Below are 24,535 nucleotides of genomic sequence, written 5' to 3'. Positions count from 1 at the left end.
GATGGGTGAGCCCTGGGGAGCCCTTCCACCTGAGCACAGAGCCACGATAAACATATAAGTGATAGATGGTCTCGCTTCTTAATCCAGGGATCATATCAAACCGGAGGTTGAATCGCTGACGCCAGATTCCGTATGGTTTTTCGAATAAGACCGCATGCATTCTCTTACAGGTCGCGCCGACATTCACGAGGGACTCATCGTCCAGATATAATGCGATATCTTGAAGAATCTGAGGAGCATCATGAGCTAAAGACCCAAAACAGGATATACCCTCGTCCAGAGGAACAAGCCGTTTCGAAATCAGGAGAGGTGGAAGGGAAAAGAGGAGGCATAAGGCTTTGAGAGATGAGCGCTCAGCATGAGTTGCCAGGCTTCAATTTTCTTGACATAACAAGCCCATTCTCAGACGGGAAAAGAAGGAGAGAGAAATAGAGAATAGCTCACTTCTGTTGGGCAATTCACGAGATTCCGCTTGACTAGACGAACAGTACTCATCTTGCCGCCTGTCCTGTATTTACCGTTGAATAAATTTCAACACAAACAAATTGAAAGCAGAACTTCGAGAAGATTGAGTGTTGAGCAAAGTAACAATGAATGTGACCGATCAAGGTCGACAAGACTTGAAAAGATTGTCTCGATCTGAGCTCAGATCCTAAATTGTATCTTCAGTGTAGGTCAGCGAGTTTCAGGGTAAAATTTCAACCGAAAGAATCAGAAGCTGCGTAAACACTCGGACGACGAAAGGGAAGGAGAGGGATTTGAGAAAAGAAGCTTACTTCACTTCACAAGCTGAGCGCCGACGCTATAAAACAAGACTCAGGTGTAGGTTATGGCCTACCCTGGGCAGATTGAGTGAGCTGTGAAAACGAGAAAGCGGATCAAATCAGGAGGGAAGGGGGGAGCTGGAGTATGCAACGCTCTTCAGTGACGAAGCAGAAATGGACAATAAATAGAACTTAGGAAAATCGGGGAGGAATGAGGTGTGTTGTAGAAGACGATGGTGCAGAAGTAAGAGGTGATGAGATCAGTTCCAGTCCGCGCTTGACTTGAATCTCAATCGTGGGCAGCTCTCGGCCTCGGAGTCCGCTTTAGGCGATAGGCCGAGTAGTGAGGCTCTCATACTCGTCACTCAGATGGCCTTTTTTTAGATGCCAGAGCCAAATGAGTCGACTAAGGAGTCTGGCCTCAAAGCAACAACTGTCAATATCAATCACCGACGATGATAATAATGCAGAATGCAATGATGCCTCCAATTGAAAGAGAACACAAATGGATTCATGACAATTGAACTAGAAAGACAAGACCAGAACAAAAAGCATAATATTCCACGAAAGTCGTGGGCACAAGAAGCAAGCCATTATTGGGAAGCCGATAAGCCAGAGAGAACCTATCTTTCCCCATGCTTCCCGGAAAGAAGCTCGAGAGAATCTTCAGCTCTCAACTCAAAATATCGCATCAAATGCATATTCTCATACGGCTTCTAGAAGAACCTGCCAGTAAATGCATTCTCAGAGCTCCCAGTAGCAACAAGAAGAAAGGTTAGTCTCTCTTTACTTCAATCAGAACGCGACTGCTAAAGCAAAAAGCGTGCACAGTATAAATAACACATCAAGTCCAGACATGGCCTTGATGCAAGGATACTTGAAAAGCAAAAGCACAGAAAGGAGAAGAAACCCATGGGTTTGGCTTTGTGAGAAGTTGTTGCTTTCTCTCGCTTGAATATCATGGTGTTGCGGCTCTAGGAACAAGCGATAGATCAGCAAGCGGTGGAAGCTGAAGCGAGGCCGAGCCGAGATAGAACTACAGGTGCATGAATGGCTCACCGCCTTGCACAGGAGGAGTTACAGCTGTGACGCAGAACGACAGAACTGCGAAGTCGCGACAAAACAACAGGATCCGATGGCCTAAGCAGCCATGGTAGCAAAGCAAATATTCAGCGAAATGCGCCGGTAAATTCGCAAGATTTATCTATATCAGAAGCATCAAATGTTTTATTTCCAATACATTTTCTGGCAAGGTGACGAAGTACCTTTTCCTCGATGGTCTAATCACGTAGGACTATTTGGAGAGTATATATACTATGTCTTTGGAAGTCATCGAAATGAAAACTGCATATGCTATTATATTATTCCCTTTAAAAGTATTATCAAATAATATGCTTCAACCAAACATGATTTATCATTTGTCCTATGAGCGCCGCCATGCAAATTCAGCAAAGGCAGACATATAAAACTGGTCTCGAGTACGGCAAATCCAAGGAGAAAGCAAACTCATTGGTTTGTCCAGTTAATATGTCGCAGGCATAGTCGCGAGTTTTCCACCGTCAACAAGCATAACACTTCCATTGCAGAATGCACCGGCACGGCTCGCCATATAGAGCATGGTTCCAGCCATATCCTCAATAGAACCAGCCCGCTCAGCAGGTTGGTAAGCGCGTGAGAAGACACCCTCCTCGGTGAGGGCCTTCTCTTTGCTGATCTTGAAAGGATTGAAAAGGGGAGCGGAGAGTTCCGAGGGAAAGACTATAGACAATATCAGCTCTATTTGACACGCTAGAAATATGATAAAAAAGAGGAGACCATGGCTGAGAAAAAATGGTAATGCGACGATGAAAAGAATAGCAAAAAGCAATTGGCTGCGATACTTACGTCCAGCAGCAATTGCATTAAATCGAATTCCCCAAGGCACGCAAAATGTCGAAAAGCACTTAATCATGCTGATCAAGGCAGCTTTGCTGCTCAGGTATGCAAATCCCGCCCGCGGGTTTCGCAGAAAACTAGCCGTGCTGGCAGTGGCAATGACCTGGCTCTTCATTGGATAGTTCTTCCGCTTGTTCCCTTCGTCAAGAAGGTCGAGAAATGCGAGAATCGTGTAATAAACAGCAGTACAATTGAGGTCGTAGACGGCGTTGAACTCGGCCATAGAAGAGCCCCATGCGTGTGTGATATAATCTTGCAGCGTGTGCCGCGGCTTAAGGTTCTCCAGCCCCGGGCCGGTAATACCTGCATTGGCCACAAGCAGATTGATATATCCGACTTCCGCTCTAACTTTGTTTGCTAGATCCAAGAGTGTTGCTTGACTCGTAACATCCCCGACGAGAGGCACGATGCTATTGGTAGGACTTGTCAGAAAATGTAGTCGTGCAACCCGATCGCTTTGCTATGGAGCCGGCACGCTGGAGTATCGGCAGATCGCCATAAAAAATAGGCAAGGCAAGCACACCAAGTTCGAGAGGGTGTGACTTTTTGGAGAAGTAGGAAGCGATAAATATAAACGTACTTTGGGTGATTTGCTGCTGCTTCTCGAAGCTTGTCCTCCCGTCTACCCACAATGTAAACTCGCGCAGCGCCGTTCTCCGCCAGACCCTTTGCCATCATCAACCCAATGCCTGAAAGGAATTAAACGTCACAAAATTAGCCAAGCCCTTTCATGTTTGTTATTTTTTATTAAGCACATCGAGCTGTCTATCACTCACCTGAACCACCGCCTGTAATGACGGCCACAAGGCCCTCAACGCCAAAGAGATTAGCCGCTTTGATGGTAGACATGATTTCACAATCAATGAATCATGTAAACAAATGGTCAGAAGCACAAATAAAAAGTGACTTGACTTTGAGTAGCTACTCAATTATTTCGCGAGAGTTAATCTTCGGTGACAGATTTTTTTGTTGTTCACTTTCCAAGCTGACAGGACTTGTATAAAAAGGAGACATGCTTTGGTAAAAAAGGAATTGAAGCTAGATCGGGAGCCGAAAGTCGGGCCCCGAGAGCGGAGATCGACAGTCCACAGTCATGTTGGGACAATTGAGGTTTATGAAAGCGGAGAAGAGAAGTCTGAATGAAGGTTTGATATAGAGAATCGAGTTTCACGGCCGATCAACACCTTTGGGAATGTATAAATTTGAACCCAGTATCAAAACCAAAGTTGAACTCGACGCATCGAACGCCATGCATGACCTTGATGTTTTCGCGATAAAATGCTGATAGCCGGAGATTATTGGCGGGGTTGAACTCTTGCGATAGAGGGGCTCAGCCCCTGCAGCCCAGTGTAAGCCCCACCAATAACCTGCCCAATCCTCGTTATTCTTGACGGGGCTTTCCGCTACTGGTTCAGCCAAGCCACTGAAGGACGGATTTCGGACAATGCGGTCCGTTCCGTTCTTGGCAAGGCACACTTCTTATTCCCGCCAAGCAAATGGGACGGTGCTGAGAGAAGGTAAGCAACAGAAATACGAAGTCCGAAGTGCAATCGCGCAAATCGGGAAATTTCTTTCGACGCCTTAACGTCTGAACCCAGCCTGAATCTTCACAATATGGGACTAAGTCCCACTCCCTCCCCCGAAAGAAAGCTTCCGAGGTGAAATCTGCTTGCTATCATTCAATAGGCTGGCCACGCCACTATTTGCCCATTAAGTAACGCGACCCTTGCGACATATCTAAGGTAGGTAGTAATGGTCAATTTCAATCTGATTGTTCCTGCTCTTGCGCCCTTCACGTCAGCTAGGCGCATTTTCAGGGGTCTTTCCACCCTCCTAAAGGCCCTCTGCTATAATCACGGAATTGGGGAGCTCAACGAGGCCTTGTTTACCCCGAAGCCCGAGACCTTTGTGGGGGTTTAGTGGAGCATAGCCACTAATGAACGAGGGATGTCAAGATCAGACCATGCCAGCATACTCTGGCATAGAGAGAGACGTAACTTGTATCGACCGTTTAAGCGGATGATCATCGCTGCCAGGGCGATCGATTGTTGTTGGGTCTTTTGTGGATCTATTTGCTGCACCAGTTCGGAGACCGAAGCACCATGGAGCAGGGAGGTACCAAGTGGCTAACCCACCATTAAGGGTCCAGGTTTGAAACCATCAAGAAAAAGCTAGACACCAATTTTTTTTCCACTGTGTTCATCTTCACCAGATTTGGATAGGGTGTAGATTACAGGGCGATTCTTGCCACCTTGTCCGTTAGATTGGGGCCTGCGTATGTCGCTATTGTAGAAACCACAACGCCATAATTATTCCGCGCTGAATTGACCAAATCTGGTGACGCCGAGCCCAGCCAGGCGGATAATTAGATTCTTGCATTTACATGACCTGTACTGGTTAGAGGGAAAACATATAGCAGACTAAACTCGTAAAAGTCGCCCATGCGAATCGCGCTAGGGATTATCGCTTGGCACGTCACTGGAGATTTGTTTTGCGCCTCAGCGACCATGCAATCAGCAAGCGAAAACAAGGTGATTTTGGAATTAGCTTGATTGAAACAGACAAAGATGGGATCGAGTTTGTTCATGACCTGGACGCAGGACACTTTCGCAAAGAAAAAGAAGAAGAAGAACAGGATTGATTGTAATGCATATCGTATATATGTAACCTCGCATTGTGACTCCGAGCGATTCAGGTTTATGCAATGCGAGATTCAGCACAGCCAAGGTGCGGTGAAGATTCGTGAAGTGCCGCCCTGAGGAAAAGAAACAAAAGTAACTTTCCGTCAGCATTGCTTACCTGAGTCGTTCAGCTGTCTTGGCAGTGGGCTGGGTTGCAAATCCCAAGGGACTCAAGCTTTCGTCCCGCTTCAATTTGAAAATGTGATAAGCTTCTCCAAGCTTTCCAAGCATCACTGGGCATGTACTTGAATGCGACCAACAGGGAAGCCAGGTTTGGCCATATGGCGCTCGAAGCGATCGAAGGCCAGAACGGCACTACTTTGGAGGCGCCAATTCGCCGTGTAGCGCCGACCGAGGGGACTGAGTTAGCGAGCCCAGTACATCAATTAGATAAGCAAAGCTAGAAATTGGTGCGCCAAGATGGTTTCGACTGCCAACCCGTTTCAAAAAGGGGTCCAGGAGAGGCTCACTAAACTCAAGGGTCCATGTGCCATCAATAAAATCCTAAACTCACGAAAGATTATCCAAGTTAGCGGACTGTGGCTGTATCCAAGGATCAGCCTATCTCAATCAAGCAGGTCGCGGGCGTTTGGTGGAGACAACTTGCGCCTCAGTGGACATTTTCGACGAGCATGGTAACTTAGGATGTGTGTTACTGGGAGCTACAGCGTCAACGTCGAGCCCAATCGTAATCCTGAACTTATCCACACGTTGTACAAAATAATGTCACAATGGATTCATCAATTGCTTTGGTCGATATCTTCCATGGCTGGCCGCGGTTAAGTTTCACCTTTGTCATTCACAGCCTCGAGTGGCCTTATCGTCATGAGGGGTGTTCCATGCAGAGGAGTGATTATGGGGGAGAAGATACGTCCAAAGCTGCGTGGGCCGTGCGCGCGAGGTTGATCAACGTACATATTCTTCCCTCTCTTGTATCATACCTTAGATGTCCACGCGCAAGGTTGGGCCAGAGATCTGTAGGGCCGATTTGGGACCCACCGGGCCCCTCTCGATGCTACTTTGTAAAGCGCATGTCTTTCGGTCAGTCTGCGCCACAACCGAATCTCTGCCCGCACTCATCGTCATGATATCTTTTTGTATCTGACTTCGATACCGTATCCCTTTCCTCTTACCCATTAGCAAACCCCACCCACTCCGGCTAAGTGGCCACGGTACTAATACATGCGATGAGCAAAACCTTCGTATGGGACAATCAGTATCACCTCGCTTTGTATTGAAGTATGCTGTAGCGCAAAAACCAGCCTTCTGTTTTGCTTTGAGAAATGATGCCTCTGGCGGCAAGACACCGTCGTCATTAGAGCGCGACACTAAGAATAAAAGGTTTATCGCCCCATTCTGAGCACAGCGCGTGGTTATGCTCTTGTTCCTTGATAGGTGCAATACGATCAATTCATCTCGTAAATAACTTATACCGACTGAAAGGAGGCATTTGCCATTTCTATATCGCGTAATTATTATGTATTATCGAATGGAAGTAGTGGCCTGAGCTGCGAAGTCTGTATTGTATGGATTGGTCGAACACGGCTCGAGACGCCAATTTCAGAAAAAGTAGGGAAATCGTAAATAGAAAATAAAAGTCGGAGCAACCTTGTATCATGAAGCACGCCAGAAACCCCAGTCTATCCCGCGAGAGGGCGTATCGCAGAAGCCGTCCACAGGTGAGTAGAAGGTGAGAAAGAAAAAGAGAAAATGAATAAATAAATAGAATGAAAATGAATCCATTACTCGTTCCTCATCAGATTCACGGTATCCTTTGTAGTCGCTCGTAACCTTTCCAACAAGAAGCGTTTCAACTCAGCACACATGGTACTACTCGGCCTCTTATCCTCTTCCGCGTTCTCCACGTCGTCACAGAAACGTTTTCCAAATTGTTCAACAATTCGTCCCACGTTGTGAAGCTCGCTCAAAACCAATTGCGCGCGCATTGTTCCTTCATTATCACCATCAAGTTGGTATTTCCCCACAGTCATGGGCAATTGTAGCACACGTTCAGCAGCGCCCGAATTACTACTGTCATGGCGGGCTGCAGCCCCATACCAGGCGAGGGCTTTGGAAGCGATAAGCGTTAGGACGAGAGCCAACTGAGAGTCGAGGGAGCATGGGCAGGTAAGAATGGCGCTGAGAGTAGCCATGATAGACTTATTGTTCGCCAAAACGTAATCTATTGTTGGTGCACAACCAGCCGAACTCAAGGGACCTGAGGGCGTTGGAGGTGATGAAGGCGGCATATGTAGGCTGTGCAAGAGACTCAGTGCAAGGCGCATGTGATCTTGCGGTTCCTCGGCGCAGGTTTTGATATGTGGAAGTAGTGGAAGAGGATCATGAAAAGTCGGCGGAGAGACGCTAGGCGGAGGCTGATTGAGCATTGTCATGAGCGAACTGACATCATCGAAGCTGGATGGGATCGACGCGGTATCACTCGATTGATCCATCATACATATGTCAGACGGAACCAGACAAGCCGGATCATGCGGTCCGGTGGAGGGTGGCCCATAGAGGGTACTGTCGAGCTCAGGGCTGAACATCGACAGGGGCCCTGCAAGAACGTCGCTGTCTACCTGCATCTCGGATTCATGGATGTTCAGGGCAAGAGGAAGAACAGCGTCGGAAGACAACGCTCGCCGGATTCCGGGGGATTCATTCGAGCGAGCTTCATGAGGTGAAGGAGTCGAATCTGGAGTAATTGTGTCCACCCGTACAGGAGGCGAGGCCCGCCGCTTTCCCATTCTTCTCGAGGGGCTGTAATTGCAAGGCAGTTGGCGGATTGCGCAGCGCACACATATTGGTTGGTCTTTGCTGCACTTCACTTTGGAAAGTGCACAGGTATCGCAGCTCTCCTTGAGCTTCTTCGGGGCAGTCCTTGGAGGCGGTAGAGATTGAGGAGGATGTTGCTTGTCTGGAGCCGCTTCTTGCCAGGGAAGTTTAGTCAACTCCATAGACATTATATCGGTCATTGTTGATGGGTTTGCGGACGGCGGTCTGGGTGGAAAGTGTGCAAGAGAAGAGAAGTCCCGCGTCAAGAAAATGTGCCAGAGAGCATCAGCTTGGGAGGCACAAAATGAGGAGGGGAACGAAGGACAAAATGTGCCGAAGTGCACACTTCGACAGGCGACAATATGGTGATAAAGAGACAATGGATTCCTGCGACACTCCCTTAGGGAAGTCATGCATCTTCCCGGAAGGTATCATTTAAGTCAAATATCAAGAACACGGCACACACGTGCAAGGAAACACAATCAAGAAAGCTCTGCGAGGCGAGCTGAGGGTCTGCCGGAAAGAAAATGATGCGAGGGCAGTCAGCGTCTATGCCAAGGAGGTTCGCACCCCTGCACTCACCAGGTGGACGACCCGCCCACGGTCAGACCATGCGTTTGATACGCAGCTAGTAGAATAGTTTGAAGCTGCAAAATTGGAAGCTGGGCCCAGGGTGTGTAGGTGCAGCGTGCAGCGTCGGGTGCATATCAGTTGCCCATGCCACCCGAACTGACGGGAACTGCCAACACTTCGCGGGAAGAGCGAGGGTGTAAGCAGGAGCAGACGCTGAGAGGAAGGCGAGGTTGGAGGGGTACAATGCCTTGAGCCCTAGCACGAGGTCTCTTCTCAGCCAACCGCCCCTTCGCGATGGGAGCCATGCTCAATATGGAAAGCAGCTGAGTACATCTTCGACCTGATGCTCTCCCACGTGTGTGTGGGTGTGGGCGAAGTCGTAGCTGCGACTTGCAATGCGTGAAATTGAGTTGGGTAGGTAAAGCGACGACGATCTCATTAGACACCCCACTGTATTGGGTTGGAGAGCTCTGCGCACGCCGGGCAGTGATAGCTTCCTGGATACGACAAACGAATGTGCTATAGTGGGGATCTGTCCCAAATTGCCACCTGGGCCAGTTAACAGTGAATGAAGTGCTTGATCGGGACGGAGGCAGATTAGCTCTTTCGCTAGATCAGACCCCACCCTTCAGGTGAGGCTCGGATCAGCCGCCCTGGTGGTTTCTCGGGGCCATCATTATGACCGTCTTGTCATCGCCATGATTATCATCATCATCATCATCGTCGTTGTCGTCGTCATGGTCTTTACGACTCAGCGCCACGGCGGGCAGGAAAGTGTGCAACCTGACAAAAAGACCAATGTTGCACACGAGGAGATTCCGAGCTTGGAGGGGAGCAGCGTCTGGACAAAACTGTGGGTTGCGCCATGCAGCCCCATGGTGGGTCCCTGGATTACCTAAGGGGGATCGACCTGAAGGGCTCCAGGGCCCTCGATAGTGCTGGACATGGTTAATTACCCACAGCGGTCATCATATGGTGTGGAGTGCGAGGGGGTACATGCATCATCAATTTGGGGTCAAGGGTCTAATAGAACGGTCGTCGTGGTCGATGTTGATTGTCGCGTTGTCGTTGTACTTGTGGTCGTCGTGACGAGAATTATCCCGGTCCTTTCACTAGTAGTAGTACCCAAGGTAAGGCAAGTAACTAAAATACAGTGAAACTTTTAGTTAAGGGAGTCACTGCTTAGCCGCTCGTTTATCCGTCCTGTAGTTGGGGCCGACCCTAGGCAAGTTAGCAAAAGCGACCAAAGGGTCCCCATGAGCGCCACCATGGGTCCACCACCAAGATCAAAGCCGGAAAGATGATGAATCAGCTTTCAATTAATTAAATTGATCTCCTTTTCCCGCTTTTCTTCTGTCAAGAAAGAAGTTAGACTGGGATGAGGGGGGGAGTATTCTGAAACTAGAATACTAATTGCTGTTGTGGCTCCGTCCCGATCCCGTGCCGTCCCGGTGTAGACCTTAATGGCTGGGACTTCTTAAACTCACCAACAGAGGTGGGTCTGGAAGGGATTGCAACACAGTACACCCCGGTAGTATCTCCTACCCCCATAGTTAGCATTTTGGTATCGTACGGAGTACTGTGATGGCTTTGAGGACCCTTGGACTGCTCTCGCTGAAAATTGCCGGCCTGTGTCTTGCCCTCAACAGAGGCCGCCTTCAGCAATGCACATATCTGCATGGCAACCGCGATCGGAAGCTTTTTCCTCCTCTACCGCACCTCCTCAGCATCTGGTTCGAGGGGAAGCTGCAGAGTAAGGGACCCTTGCAAACGATGCGTATCGACAAGGGGCAAATACTCTTCTCCGCTTCTGGTTCATTCGGCTCGCCGTTCCCCAGACTGATTGAATGGACTGTAATCCCAGCCGTAATCCCAGCCGTAATTCCAGGTACCTGGACAAATAACCATGGAACGTCCGCTGGTCCTAATCTCGGCAGGAAAGAAAATGCAAGGCATCTTGATCTCAGCGCATTCTCGTCGTTCCTCGCTGAGGGAAATCAATTACTCCACACGGATCAAAGGAACGTACACCATCTTCTTCAAGTGTATACAGGTATAATTTTGAGTCCCTTCGATCGGGACATGGTGATAAGTGCCAGGTCTGGCGGTATGTCCCATCCTCAAGGGTCTTGTCGGACTCCGAACTTAACGAGTCATTATTTTATCGAGGAAACATAAAGTGGATGAGAATGGACAGGTCTATAGACCCTTGTCTCACCCCATACTCAGCTCCGTCGCTCGCTATCTAGTGATCGTCATCGGGCACTCTGGCCTGTGCTGTTCACCTGCTTGGGGCATACATCGCGCTCTCTGTTCCCTGAAATCCAGAGCCTTATTACAGAGCCGCGTTGCAAAGCCTGATTGCAGAGCCTCATAACAGTTCTCTGCGATATCGCTCACGTGGGGATTTATCGAAAGACAAAACAACATCGGACGGAAGTTTTTCCCATATTTAATCCATTCGTCTCGTACAATTTCATATCTTGCCCTAGTTTTGCCAAAATAGCGAAAGCTGCACATCAAATAAGCATTGAGCTTGTTTAGTCTCACATCCAACAGCCTACTATCTTTTGATCATCATTTATTATATCGTACAAATGTGTCCTCTTTCTCCTCTGGAATCTTTTGCTCAGCAGATCTGCGTCGCTTCGAAGATAATTAGTGCCTACTGTCAATCAAGCGGCTACCCGCACCCTTCATTTGACACGGAGGCTCCGAGCATTACTATTCCATCTTCCGCACCTCAGTACATCTTGTCCGCGCGGCAGACCCTCGTCGAAGCAGCTTTGAAGATTCAACAATTAGCTACTGAACCTTCTGATTACCTTCCGCGCCTAACTATCCAGGTAGGTGGTCTCACTCCTCTCTGCCTGATCCTCTGCTTTTATATCTGCAATTTGCTCTTTTTATCACCTCGGATTATGGTTATAACAACTCACACAGTACCAACATCTGAGTTGTCTACGTTGGCTTTGCCACTTCCGCATCCTTTCGTTTGTTCCACTTCATGGCTCTGCACCTTATGCGGATGTTGCTGTTGCAGCTGGTGTCCCCGAGTCTCATCTCAAAAGAGTGGCACGCATGGCAATGACAAGCAACTTTCTTTGCGAGCCCGTTGCCGGAGAATTGGCTCATAACGCGAACTCGGCGCTACTTGTTACTAATCCAAAGTTCTTGGATTGGGCACTTTTCATGACAGAATCCTCGGCTCCCACCGCTTCGAAAATGGTTGAAGCCACTGACCGGTGGGGCGAGACATCAGCCAAAGAACAAACGGCTTACAACATTGCAATGAAGACCGAATTGTCCTTTTTTGATCATCTTTCCTGCTCATCCCACCTGGAAAGACAGTTTGCAGCTTACATGAAGAATGCCACTTCCAGCGAAGGGACGAGTATGAAACATCTCGTCAATGGCTTTGACTGGGCAAGCTTACGTGAGGCAACCATAGTCGATGTTTGTGCACCGCTCTCCGTTTTACGCTTTTGATCCGCAGAAATTCGGCGCTGATAATTTTGCAGGTGGGCGGTTCAAGCGGCCATGCGAGCATTGCTCTCGCCAGTTCTTTCCCTCAGCTCAATTGTATTGTCCAAGACCGCGCAGATACGTTGGCTAGCTGCAAAACCAATCTAGCCAGTCTTCCAGACTCCGTGTCTTCCCGAATCAGCTTCCAGCCGCACGATTTCTTCGGACCACAGCCGGTCAAAGGCGCAGATGTATACCTGTTGCGCATGATTTTGCATGAATGGCCTACTGGAGATGCAGCTAAAATACTCGCAAACCTGGCTTTGGCCCTCAAGCCTGGAGCTCGCATTCTGGTCATGGACACTGTCTTGCATTCCCCTGGCTCCATCCCTACGCATGAAGAGGCCCTTCTTCGAGCTCGTGATCTTACTATGCTGCAGGTATTCAATAGCCAGGAACGTGACTTGGGTGACTGGACCCGACTTTTAGCGCAAACTGAATGCAATTTATCACTCAAAAGCGTTAGGCATCCTTTCGGAAGCCTCATGTCGGTTATGGAGGTAGTCCAGGGTCCCACTCGGCTCACTGAAGAAGCAAAATCCTTTCACCCATTCGTGGCTGAGACACCCATGCCCATTGCAATCCTTTGAAGTTGCGGACTAGGGTATATTAAATTCCCCATCTGGCTAGCGATGCAATGATAGCAGAAGGGTTTTAACTTATTTAAAAATTTTTCATTGCAGTAAATGAATATGGCGGTACGAATTGAGTTGTTCTTTTCTCTACATCGAGGAATTTTGCTAAAATCCTGAACTCCAATAATTCTATAGTTATTTCTCCTCACACAAGATGACTTAGAGATTTTTTTTTTTATCGAAGATTTTTGACGGAGACATGTTTGCAGCAACCAATGCCGCAATATGTGACAAATATTGAGAAGCTCATAACGCCTGACCGATCGTCGTCGAACACGAATATGATGATTGCAGGGGCCGAGCTTCGTCCGAACTCGGAGGGTCCATTTGCGGGACCGCCTTTACCAGAATACGTACTGTGCTGTGCTGCGCAGTACCTGGCTCATATAGGACCGGACATCCCAGTACTAATCATCCTTGCACAAGTTGCCTGACGAGGGGGTTGCTTTGTTGTTGTTGTTGTTGTTGTTGTTGATAGCGGGGGTTTCAACGTGGCGCACGGCAAGGGTACTCGCTGTACTTCTTCCACTCTTTTCTCCTTCGCCAACTCTTGCATCTTATGTCAGAGCCTAGCTCAGAGACGCATATGATACGATTCTCTGGAACTTGATCGACATCTACCGCTGATGTCAGAAATGGGGATGCCCAGGTGAAAAATTTTTAATCTCTAGCGGTGAGGAAGCTCGTACAATAACCATCGGGGTTTCCAAAACTTACACCATGTTTCTTTACCATTACAATCGTCCTATGGGTTGAGTGGATATCTTCCGTTCTTTTTACAGTCCATTGCTTTTTGGACGCTTAACGCCGTCAAAAAATTTTCTTGCTTTTCCTTGATGGGTCGTATCGTTTCCTTTGGTGCTCAACATGATGAAATGCCCCTGTCAATACCCTGTTCGACTAAAGCATCTTTTTTCGTGATCCTGCGAGGATTAGCCACAAGGGTATATCCAGGGCATTCCCCTCTGGACTTTTGGCCAGAAGTCTCGGCTGCGATTTCCAGACTCCCAAGGCACGCTAAGTCTGCCCTGCTGGAGTATGCTCTAAACCGTTGAGATTGGTGCGCAGACTCAGGCTGTCCAATCTCGTTCGTCCTTTTGGGCAGCTCAGATTTGAGCGGTGGAGCACGTAAGCTCTGGTGCCCTTGGTGCGATATAGTGGAGCATTAATGGTAACGAACGGTTACGATCAAAGAGGGGGAGGGTCGAGGGCCCATGCGACGCTAAAATCGCTCCCGCCTCATCCCAGACACGCCGGCAGTGCGCTCTGCTTGTACGAGGGTGGAGAGGGCGAGCGAAACTCGAGGTTAGGGCAATTCGATACCTCTTTACACTGATTTACATTCACCTCACACAAGCACGGAGTGTGGATGCGCGCTAAATCGACGTGGATTCATCTTGTAGTAATTGACCTACTTTCATCAAAAATATACCTTATGCAACGAACATGCAGGGAAACGATTGTAGAAATAAGAATCATAGAACTTGAGCGACTGTACAAAGTACATCATTTCGCGCAAGACATTGGTCAAGTCCGCCGAGGAGCTAACGTGGGCGGTGCAAGACAGCCTGATGATAGCGGTTGGGCAAAATAAAATGGTTCAGTATCAGGACTATTCCGCCCACCGCCGCTATCTACAACCAGTGTTAGTTTTCGGGGTTTGATTCGACTGATACCCCATCAGTACTATTGTTCTGCCGTGCGCCCTCTGATCTCCCAACCCCCGCGCTGCTCTCGTTTCTTCTCCCAACTGCTATCCTTGTTGACTCTTTTCGCTAACCCTGTCGCTAGCGCCTTCCCTATCAACAGACCACCATAGATGTTGCGCCATTCTATCGTTGCTCTGTTCACTTGATCATCAAGCTCCACTTCTCAAGGCCAGCCTTCTATTTAGCGGGCAAAACCGGACCCGATTTGATGACGCTTTTCAAGGCTATAGGATGCTGGAAACCCAGTAGCTGGGGGCTTGGTCGACACTGCGAAAGGGCAAAACTCGTAAGCCGATCATGTGCTCGTTGAGGCCTGGTTATTTGCCTGCCTTATGAGGTTGAAGCGGAGCCATCAGTTCCGCAGATCAATTGCTTCGCTTTCCCTTTTTTCTGTTTCGATATTACTACTACGATATGTTGACGATCAATGCCTGCCTGTGAAGACGAGAGCTCCACTCCCCGGCCTCCGCGTGCCCGATGGCTCACAGTCGGCTATATTGGCGCCTTGGCGTGGCGAACGGGCGTTTGAACATTTGCCTTGCAAAAATGACTCTGCTATTTTGACTTCCCGCAGCCATTGGGTTATCATTATGATGCTGACGCCACTCTGAAAATCAACCATCTATTGTTACTAGTCTAACCGAGTGTGGTGCAAAGAGACGACGGCTTGAGAGAACCAAAAGCCCCATGAAATTTGATCTCAGCTCGTCTCAGTATTTGCTTCTTCATTTCCTGATGATTGTCTGACTGTATGCCATTGGATGCCGGTTAAGCGTGTACGTTCACTTCCACGGTTGAATCATCCAGGATTGGTTGTGCCCGAGCTGAGCATGTGTAACCCTCTGGTTTGAAATTCATCCGACCCAGCATAATCTCGCAGATTGGCAAGAGTGCAGCTTCTGCATACTGTTCACCTCACGCGGCACTGCCAACTTACATAGAGAAGTTTGACCGGTTAAAACTCAACGCACTCTTTTTCTACCCAACAAAAAGCAAACCAAGAAATGAAGCTTTCCATGCATCGGCTACCAACTTTTCAGCCGTCCATACAACGTCCAGCTGTCATTATTTGTACATGCAAACTAGTTATACATTGCAAACTACCTACCTGGTCTCTACAGTGGTTGTCTACGCTTTTATTGTTTGCCCTTTTCTTTTTAGCACAGCACAGCTTTCCTTTATTCCAAGAATAGCCATCTTTAGTGATTGGAGAGCAAGGTATGAGTAGATCAAAGTTTCCAAATTGCTTTATCCTCGCGATCCATCGCTATTCTGGATTCAAATACGCATAATGGGCCATGGCTAATTGAATATGTTTTTCTTCACAGATCCCGAGATTCCATTTGAACTATTCCTCGAGCAGGCGAATGTCAGGACCAACTCAATCCACACATGTGTACGTGTCTAGGTACGTATGTTACGAGTAACGAACATTTCCACGGGGTTCTCCCAAATTTGATTCCTAGATAAGACCCCTTCGTAAGGACGCCTCAAGAACTCACATACTATCCGTAAAATAGATGAGAACGTCAGTGAAAGGTGTTCGGACTGTGCTACACCAAACTCCCACTTCATCATGATGGTAGCAATGATGGCTGCGCCTGGGGTTCCATGAATGTCAAGTCGACGAGTCCAAGCGAAATCAAAGTCTATTCAAACTGTCTTGGCTATATGTGACACTTCATTTCACAATAACACTCTAACAAATCATGCTGCAAAAGGCAGCAACTATCCTGAATACCGATGCCTCAACGTAGAAGTTCATTACTCTCATGATCCAAATCGGCTGTCGTGAAACATTTCGTTTGAAGAACATTTAGCATCTATCTTAGTTCAGACCAGAGCTATACAATAAGTGAACCCATCCTATATTGCTTAATTTGATCTCAATATCGAATTGGATCGCCGGTCATGAATTGTTCTCGGGCATATTAGGGCTTCGTGACCTTCACGCTTTCTCGGTCTAGCTCGGTTACGGGCCGAAAATTGATGCCTCCCCACACACACTGTTTCTCGGCCCGTTCCGTCGTTGCCTGGCAGACATCATGGACAGACAAAGATACTATTTTCAATCGAGCACTTTCACCTGGAATTCAGGTTTGTCTCCTCTCTCTTAAATTTCGGCCTTGAAAATGCCTTAGCATCACTTTGTCAAGGCTATGATCATGCTGGACACGTGAATGGCGTTCGGTCGTTTACTGTGATTGGTGGATTAATCTCCGAAAGTAAGCAGACGTGGGCAGCTTGTTGGGATTTCAAAAGCTGACTGAGTAACTTAACTAGTAATACTCAGCGACCGCGAAAGTGTTCTCTCTGATTTGAACGTCGCCAGGGAGGCTCTTTGGACAAGTCCATGAGAAAGTCGCTTCCCTATCGCGATTGGACACGAGATGCAGCGTATACAGGTGGCACTAAACCATCTTACGTTATACGGGCAATTCAATTCACAGGGGACCACGGGAATGTTTCCATTTTTTGCTAGATAAGATTGACAGGGGATACAGAAGTGAAAGTCCGCTCTCCCGAAAGGGAACATGTGAGAACCAGAGTGCTGGACCTCGACCCAAAATCCCTATCGTGTCCCAATAGGACGATCCACCCGGCCATGTCCTTTTCCCTTCTTGGGAGGGCCCTTCTTTTCTTGAAAGATGAAGAAAAGTGAAGCTTCTCTACGAGAATGTACTTGCTCGCAGCGGTGTGAGGCATCGGAGGTTGGTAGCCACGGCTCGGGTCCGAGGAAAATCCTTGATCCCGAGGTTATGGAGACCAAGCTGAATGGAGCGCTTTTTGAACCAATCCTCTTGGGCATCTTTTCCCGAGACCTCCAAATACCCGTAATCGGCTTTTTCATCTATCAGCGAGGAAGAAATCCCTGCTCAAGTTCTTTTTTTGTCACAACCTTGACTCGAAATACGACAGACTACAGCTGGGACAATTGAAAAGCAGAAAATGACAACATGACTATGGCAGGGATCTTCTCTCCTACTGATAATATCCCGTCTCGCAAATCAACGTGGTCAAATTGCTTCAAATACGAAATGTATGATGTATACATCGTGACAACAAACCGTCCTGCCTACGAATCTACTTGGATGACCCTAGGTGAGCCTAGGCATGGGTCAGGACTACGCCTCAATTCCTGCAAAACACGACGACCGAAGCATGGTACACCAGGTCTACTTATGCAACTAAGTTAGAAGAAACATCTCCTCGGGCCGTCTCGATTTCTCCGGAACCATTGGCTTCAGCTACTAGGACTCGGTCCCAGTGGCGTGGTGCGGAGATAGCTCTCCCGTCTTTGCCTCATGGCCCCCTGGGCTTTTCTGGCCGGGCTATTCCTTTCCGAAACTCCGATCGTCTTTTCTACATCCGGTCAGAGAGGACGTCGAGGCTTTGGAACAATTACATAGTTTTGTTTCGGTACTTGCATTTAGCTCCATCTGAGGCCACTGTCTTGCGCATATCGACGCCTGGGCCAACCAGGCCTGGAGATTCTCAGGATGGCTCGTTTTCCTCGGCCAACATCAACCAAGGACGGAACCAGAGGCTGTATTGTACACTGGTACTGTGCAGCTAGGTACCGTACGGAGCTAACGCTGGGTGGTGGCACAGCAATGCATCGGTATATCACGGAACGTGGTGATGCATACAAATATGCATGCACCTTTTCCTGCTAGTTGATTCGATTAGGGCTTTCCCATCGGAGGCAGGGGGCCTTCCGAGCTGATCAACAAAAACCTTAGCCCATATTGACCCTGCTGAACTGACTCGTTGCCGGAGAAAAGCTTTCCCTGTCGGCAACGGGCTTAGCTGCTCTTGCTTACCCATCTCCGCGGTATTTTTCTGCCTCGTACTTTATTTTATTTTATTTTTTTCCTTAACAAACAGCGAGCTAAATGCTCTCGACATTTGTGCGTTATCTCGGGCCCAACCACATCTGAAGAGCAAGGGCCAATAATTCTGACGATTTAACCTTTTTTGGGCTGTCTGTGCCCCAAGTGTCGAATCTACCTTTTCAATCTCATAATTCATTGGTGACAATCATCCGCCGCAGACAAATGGCTTCATTTAGCAAATGCTCTTCGGATGCTCCTCTAGTGCATTGTACAAGGTATTTGAGCAGAGGAATATTGAAATACTGTGTCGATGGCTAGGCTAGGATGAGGTGTTATGTTGGCCACGGGCGCGAGCAATGAAAGTCGCTGTGCGATCCTACCAGGCATTTGAATCAAACCTATAACAGCATATAGTTTGTTCCCCCTCAAAGTGGCTGTTCATTGAGTTGTTTCATTAAAAATCAACTTTTGTTTTTCTAGTCGATGAATGCCAGCGCTCCACGACCCAATCACTCCGCTGCAAAAGTTCCTGGTCGCCTGTCTGGTGCCAGCTTCTTCTCTATTCTTCGCTGTGGTGCTCCTCGCTCAACTCCACGTCGCTCACGTGAGACAGGTCCGTGCGTTCATCTTTATTGGTGGTTTGAGCACATTTTTACTTGACACATGGGAACGAGCACTCATTCTATTCCTAATTCTGGGATGGACCAAGTCTCCGACATCTTTTTCCCCCCGAATCAATCGTCTTTCTACTTGTACGATTCCTTGCGGGCCTTATCAACTTGCGCTCGGCTGTTTTACTTTACGAGAGGACCGATTAGATGTCAGCGAGACAGGAATGATAGGGCAACGCAAGCTGAAACACGTTGCAGGCAAGGCTGTAACTTTTGAGTCTTACGTTGGGCGCGTCATGCGACACCACCCCACAAGTCTACTCCGTGTCCCCATACCGCTATCGGGCCTCCCCGGAATGGCGGTGGGGACAATGATGTTCTGTTCCAACGACCTGGTACACCCGCATGGCTAACCTCTCTCTCTCTGTCGCATGGCAATTTCACTCTCTGCGCATTTTGCTAACCTTCCTGGAGCACGGTGTGAGTACTGAATGGTGTGAATCAGCTCAGGAGCTCTTCGGGGATCGACTTCGACTATTTCTTGCATTGCTGTAGATGCAATGTGCATTTATTGCATTTCAGACTTTTACGGTGTTCATCTTGCATCTTTTATAGATGTAGGATCTTGCATTACTGCTTTTGTCATTTTGCCTTTTTTTTTGCTGCTGTGTCGTCATTGCACCTGCGACATAATCATATTGCATGATCGTTGTGCGGTGACCCGGTTCTTCACCGCCAGGTCATCGCTGCTAAATGCATGTTGACATTCCAAGGATACTGGTGTTTCATGTTGGACCGCTATCATACAAAGAGGGCATGCACACTGACTCATTTTACAGACACTCCAGGGATGAACCTTTCGACCAACAACCTGCCCAGCCGGAAGCTAACGCCAGATCGATCGAGATTAAGTTCAAGACAACGACGCCATTTCTAATGAAGATGCGCAGGGTCCTCCGTAGATCTTTTTGACTTCAGAGGCGACCACATCCCCACGCACGTATGAATGGTTTATCCCCGTCTCGCCAAACTCGGTCTGACATGTCAATGTCGGTGACAATCATTCATTTGAATCGGGACTGTCTATGGCAACCTTGTCACGTCAAGCTTGCATATGCGTCCCTTGAGCATGGATTTCTGAAATCGGCCGTCAGGCCTCTGTGCTGCACCCGAGAAGGAGAACATTCTCACATCAGTCTCTACTTCTGGCTTGAGACATTGGAAGAGTACTCACCAAAACATGGCCCCGGAAGAGACTCCGCCGCTCATTTTCCATGGTCTCTGTACTGGGCGACACATAACGAAATACGAAGACTGTCAGTACGCATCCAATTTGTGCCACTCAGCTGCTCACTTACCTATGTGGCGGGCGCCTCGCAACCCATCCCGTTCTTGGTTCAGCCAGCCATTAATGGTTTGCTTGCCGGTGTCTCAGCTGTCTTGTAGAAATATTGGGATGGACACAGTGGTTGGAAAATCATGCAGTGCATGAACAGGTATATATGTGGCCTTTCCTTCTTTGATGTGGAGTTTGTCTGTCTTAGAATCCCCGGGATCGGGAACGCCTGTCTAGCGTTCCATTTTCGACTTAGAGGCGCTGTCACGTCCCTCAGATTGGAAATGTGCCTTGAGCACTCTGACATTCTACCTCCTGACATGAGCCGATCGGCTCGTCCGCATGATCGCGCCAGTTTTATTCTTTCTAATGCAGCACATCGGCATCGCCTACAAAGTTTTATGGCGTCGAACGAAAAGGCAACCAAGTAACAGATTTCCAACTTTTGCCACCGCTGGTTCAGCTTCTCACCTCCGCAAGCTGCAATTAGTAACTGTCGCTGGGCCTCCTGGCGAAGCGAACAAGAAGAGGGTCACTGGGTCACTGCGGGAACCTTGTCATGATGCCAGTGGTATTGAAATACCTGACAGTACGCATCCCCCAGGCAAAAGTCTGTAGGCTGACGCAAGTGGCGTGGCGGACAATTTTCCGCCGCAAGGATGCCCCTATCTGTCATTGTTTCCTCTAGTTGAGCTACACTACTTATATGCTTAACATAATTTACTATACATTTTGCATAAGGCTGTCTTGTGCTGCGTTGTACCTTGCGCAATGTCAGATGCATAGTTTATGCTGCCTGTGCATCCAGTGGTGCATGTATAGCAAGCAGCGCAAAGGATTAAAAATCTTCCCTGCGAAGTTGTCTGTTTACCTTGTCTTTTCTATTGATGGATGATGGTATTGTTGAAACTACCTTGGTCGTGTATGCCATCTATCGGTGCAAGAAAGCTCACTGCTTAATATGCACTTTGCGCTATATTGAACCTGTAATCCACATAAGTATAAATGTATATTCATAGTTATATAGCTGTATTGATATAAAGATGTCAAATACCCTCCCCTTTTCTAAGGTTTTGTCGCTTTTCTAACAGTCTAGCGTTCCGAAAGAAGGTGAGATGTATATTGCCATGTGCAGTTTTTGTTGATAGTACGTAGTGTAGCAGAGATTGCGGAATATGAGGTGGATACAGCTTGTGCATCATGGATGTGAAATAATATACGACATTTGAAGGAAAAATCGACAGAGCTCGATCAGTAATGGTAGCCCACGCGCACAACGGCCGGAATCATCCCGCATGACCAGAGATGAAAAGGCCGATGTCCCAGAAGTGCAAGCGTGTTCCGGATGGCGCCCGAATGCATCGTCAGCGAAATAAAATCTCGGCCAAGCCCCAGTTCGGACTGTGCCATTTCATTGAAATGGTCTGGTCCCAATTTGTCTCCAATTTTGTCGGGATTGAAAGAAGCAGGAGAAGGAGAGGAATAGGACGAGGTAGATGCCGGGACTGAAGCAGGATACGGTGGTCGCTCCCGCTCGAAAATCTCATCAAACGCCACACGTAGTCTCGTCTGGACCATGTCGTTTGTCTCGTGAAATGAAGGTGACCAGTACGGATCGTGCTCGGCGAAAGTAGCGTCGTCAATGGTGACTATCGGCGGTGGTTCGGATGAGGAGTCTGTAACAGTGGGCGGAGAAGAAGAGGAGGAAATGGAAGGGGAAGAGAATAATGAGAGAATGTGCGTTTTGGAGGAGCGCTGGTCGCATGTATGTGGGGATATCACTTCTCTCAGGAGCTGCAAAGCGTTGTTACGTAGGTGTTAGCAAGCTCTCTCTCTCTCTCTCTCTCTCTCTCTCTCTCTCTCTCTCTCTCTCTCTTAAGAAAATTGGAAAGCTACGGGGTATATCATGATCCCGTAGTCCTGTGGGTGATCCAGGGTAACGTGAAGACATACTTCTTTTACTTTCAACTCCAGCTTCAGCGTTCCCCAATTGGTCTGCCTTTCCGTCGCCGACAAGGTTGCCAGGGCTTCAGGATCTGTTGTAGAAAGTGGAATCTGCAGCCCACTGAATGTAAAATGGGCTGTGCGCAAACAGCGTACATGCGGACTCGTATAAAATATCTGCGGCACTGGAAGTCCCTGATGAAATTGCTGCGCCCATGCTTTGTTCGCAGCTAGCGCCTGCTGGATGCCTTTGGGTGATAGCTCTGAATCGACCCAATAGGACGTGGAGTCCCCGGGGAGGAGGGACCAGTAATTCTACAGAGTTTGAGATTAACGTTGGTTATGAAGAAGTTGATTACTTGTTTGGAGGAACAGCATAAATTGCGGCGCACAATTGTAAGGAAACAAGAGAACATCCACAAGTAAAATAACTAGTGAGAATGCGCGCCAGCCGGACCAGAGAAGGAGAGCGATAAAATAGAAATAACTCACATCCCATGCTTCCTTTCCATATTTTGCCTCTGCAGCATTATGATACCCTTCGCCATGGCGTCCGAGAAAAAGGACTTTATACCTGTATTTGACGGGGACATTCGGTAGGACAGTGTCGTTTCCGGTCGCGCCGGCCGCTTGCTTTTCGCGCTCAAGCTCCAGTCTGTTCAGAGTGCGGATATGATGCGCGAATCGCACCCATTGCGTCGTCCTTGTGTGGTCCGGATCAATGGTTGCGTCAGAGTCATATGGTCTGGGAACGAGGCCGAAATTTGGAGCTGTCTAATTGACAGATATGTGACAAACGATTAGTTCAACTTCTGAGATTAATATACTACTCTAATGCGTTGAAATAATGGAAAATGCAGACACGTGTGTATTTCGCCATGACGATCTCCTCTCAGACTGCGAGAAGTAAAATATCCCCCCTTTTTTGGCAAAAAGGGAATGCTTCTGGCTTCTCGGTCTTATATTGAGTCCAGAACGTTGAATATAATCCGGACTAAATAAAAAAATTGAAGGGGAAGTAACGGTATTTCCCAGGCCCAAACCAAAAAAAAAGAGAGAAAGAAGAGGGGATAAATAGAATTAGTTGGCGCATTTCCCAGAAGCATACATACCCAGCAATCAAACGACGACGCGTCAGTCTTCGTTTCGTCCTGAAGAAAATATCCAGGGACAGCGACATATTCGATGCGAGGCTGCGATACTCGGGCAGCCATAGTTTTATTTCTTTCGGATTGAAGATGATCAAACATTCAAAACATAACGAAATCTCGTCCCCCTAGAAGTTGATCAGGGGCAATGTCAGTTATGCTAGTAGAATATAACAAAAAGCACTGCCGAAATCCAATACAAGACGGCGACGCAATCAGAGTAATAGATATGATTGAAGGACTTTCAGGAACTAAATTCCATACACTGTTGTATACAAAAGCATAAATAAACGGCTGGAATAACACCCAAAAGTAGAGGAGAGCTTAGAGTAATACCGCAAAACGTAGTGTAGCGTATAAAAGCAAAACTATTGAACAAAATGAAAGGACTATCATCAACTAGAGCACACTTTGTATACACACCTATAGAGTTTCGATCAATTGCCTCTTCATGGAATTCGACTCAAATGAAGGCAAATTAAACAATGCCAAAGCACTATGTCTGTTGAAACAAATGACTTGACCTTCTTTGGTGTCGCAGCTGTCAAATCGCGTCCCGGCACGTGAGGAGTACATTATTTGACCGCACCAGGACAAGTCACTGTTAGCGCCTCCGAAACTAAATCTCAGCCTTTCGCCGAGCACCTCCCAGGGCGTCAGATCACCAATTCGGAGCCCGAAGCTTTGGTCGGAAGTGACGGAGGAATAGATCCATACATTCTTTTACCAACAACCCATACGGTTGTCTTTCGTATTGCGTGTATGACATTTGTGAATGAAGTTCAACCCACTACTCTAAGGGTTGTTGCCTGATAAGTTACTCGAGGGTTCATATTTCCCAGTTGCCTTGCAGTGTAGTCTGAATGAAGAGGTTCCAACGTTGATCTGATCATTCGGAATTCTAGAATAAAAAGGAAAGTTATATTAATTCTTACAAAACTAAAGCATAAATTGTTATAACCCTATGTTGTCAAGATAATTCCAGTCTATAGTATACTCGGGAACATCAAACAGAAAAGTAAAGGACCAAAAACAGTATTAAATCGTACAAAAGAAATATATC

At 47.8% G+C, this 24,535-nt stretch overlaps 6 protein-coding genes across 6 annotated transcripts; 3 read left to right on the top strand and 3 right to left on the bottom strand.

Moving 5' to 3' along the window:
• Positions 1 to 2,088: 2,088 nt before the first annotated feature.
• Positions 2,089 to 3,972, bottom strand: L228DRAFT_242819 (short chain dehydrogenase/reductase). The gene is made up of 4 exons (XM_018331542.1): positions 3,476 to 3,972; positions 3,280 to 3,388; positions 2,649 to 3,109; positions 2,089 to 2,522 (listed from the first exon to the last, which is right to left on the bottom strand). Exons 1-4 carry the CDS (start codon positions 3,546 to 3,548, stop codon positions 2,287 to 2,289), a joined length of 879 nt encoding a protein of 292 aa, XP_018191914.1. The 5' UTR covers positions 3,549 to 3,972; the 3' UTR covers positions 2,089 to 2,286.
• A 3,150-nt stretch (positions 3,973 to 7,122) lies between these two features.
• Positions 7,123 to 8,343, bottom strand: L228DRAFT_264763 (hypothetical protein; the record flags this gene model as incomplete). Its single annotated transcript, XM_018334609.1, has 1 exon — positions 7,123 to 8,343. The coding sequence occupies one exon, from the start codon at positions 8,341 to 8,343 to the stop codon at positions 7,123 to 7,125; it is 1,221 nt and encodes a 406-aa protein (XP_018191913.1).
• A 1,083-nt stretch (positions 8,344 to 9,426) lies between these two features.
• L228DRAFT_235440 (hypothetical protein) lies at positions 9,427 to 10,032 on the top strand (the record flags this gene model as incomplete). The annotated part of the gene is made up of 3 exons (XM_018330719.1): positions 9,427 to 9,606; positions 9,691 to 9,858; positions 9,895 to 10,032. The coding sequence occupies 3 exons, from the start codon at positions 9,427 to 9,429 to the stop codon at positions 10,030 to 10,032; spliced, it is 486 nt and encodes a 161-aa protein (XP_018191912.1).
• Positions 10,033 to 11,325: 1,293 nt separating this feature from the next.
• Positions 11,326 to 12,843, top strand: L228DRAFT_235439 (S-adenosyl-L-methionine-dependent methyltransferase; the record flags this gene model as incomplete). Its single annotated transcript, XM_018330718.1, has 3 exons — positions 11,326 to 11,574; positions 11,672 to 12,184; positions 12,250 to 12,843. The coding sequence occupies 3 exons, from the start codon at positions 11,326 to 11,328 to the stop codon at positions 12,841 to 12,843; spliced, it is 1,356 nt and encodes a 451-aa protein (XP_018191911.1).
• Positions 12,844 to 18,490: 5,647 nt separating this feature from the next.
• Positions 18,491 to 19,754, top strand: L228DRAFT_242816 (hypothetical protein). The gene has a single exon (XM_018331541.1). The coding sequence runs from the start codon at positions 18,921 to 18,923 to the stop codon at positions 19,455 to 19,457; it is 537 nt and encodes a 178-aa protein (XP_018191910.1). The 5' UTR covers positions 18,491 to 18,920; the 3' UTR covers positions 19,458 to 19,754.
• Positions 19,755 to 21,405: 1,651 nt separating this feature from the next.
• On the bottom strand, positions 21,406 to 23,970 carry L228DRAFT_257808 (hypothetical protein). The gene is made up of 5 exons (XM_018334019.1): positions 23,896 to 23,970; positions 23,437 to 23,600; positions 22,817 to 23,098; positions 22,334 to 22,639; positions 21,406 to 22,174 (listed from the first exon to the last, which is right to left on the bottom strand). The coding sequence occupies exons 2-5, from the start codon at positions 23,572 to 23,574 to the stop codon at positions 21,632 to 21,634; spliced, it is 1,269 nt and encodes a 422-aa protein (XP_018191909.1). The 5' UTR covers positions 23,575 to 23,600; positions 23,896 to 23,970; the 3' UTR covers positions 21,406 to 21,631.
• Between the last annotated feature and the right edge of the window lie 565 nt (positions 23,971 to 24,535).

This window comes from Xylona heveae (genome assembly GCF_001619985.1).
Source record: "Xylona heveae TC161 unplaced genomic scaffold L228scaffold_1, whole genome shotgun sequence".
Classification (NCBI taxonomy): Eukaryota; Fungi; Ascomycota; class Xylonomycetes; order Xylonales; family Xylonaceae; genus Xylona; species Xylona heveae.
Note: the sequence above shows the minus strand (reverse complement) of the source record. Positions and strands in the feature narration are given on the sequence as shown.

Bases quoted from the DNA above. Each gene is read 5' to 3' on its own strand.
- L228DRAFT_242816 (XM_018331541.1), top strand. From the start codon at position 18,921: ATGCCAGCGCTCCACGACCCAATCACTCCGCTGCAAAAGTTCCTGGTC.
- L228DRAFT_257808 (XM_018334019.1), bottom strand. From the start codon at position 23,574: ATGTTTGATCATCTTCAATCCGAAAGAAATAAAACTATGGCTGCCCGA. The intron at 23,099-23,436 runs GTATGTATGCTT...TCTGTCAATTAG, and splicing joins CGTCGTCGTTTGATTGCTGG to ACAGCTCCAAATTTCGGCCT. The intron at 22,175-22,333 runs GTATGTCTTCAC...AACGCTTTGCAG, and splicing joins TGGAGTTGAAAGTAAAAGAA to CTCCTGAGAGAAGTGATATC.
- L228DRAFT_242819 (XM_018331542.1), bottom strand. From the start codon at position 3,548: ATGTCTACCATCAAAGCGGCTAATCTCTTTGGCGTTGAGGGCCTTGTG. The intron at 3,389-3,475 runs GTGAGTGATAGA...AATTCCTTTCAG, and splicing joins CATTACAGGCGGTGGTTCAG to GCATTGGGTTGATGATGGCA. The intron at 2,523-2,648 runs GTAAGTATCGCA...TATTGTCTATAG, and splicing joins TAATGCAATTGCTGCTGGAC to TCTTTCCCTCGGAACTCTCC.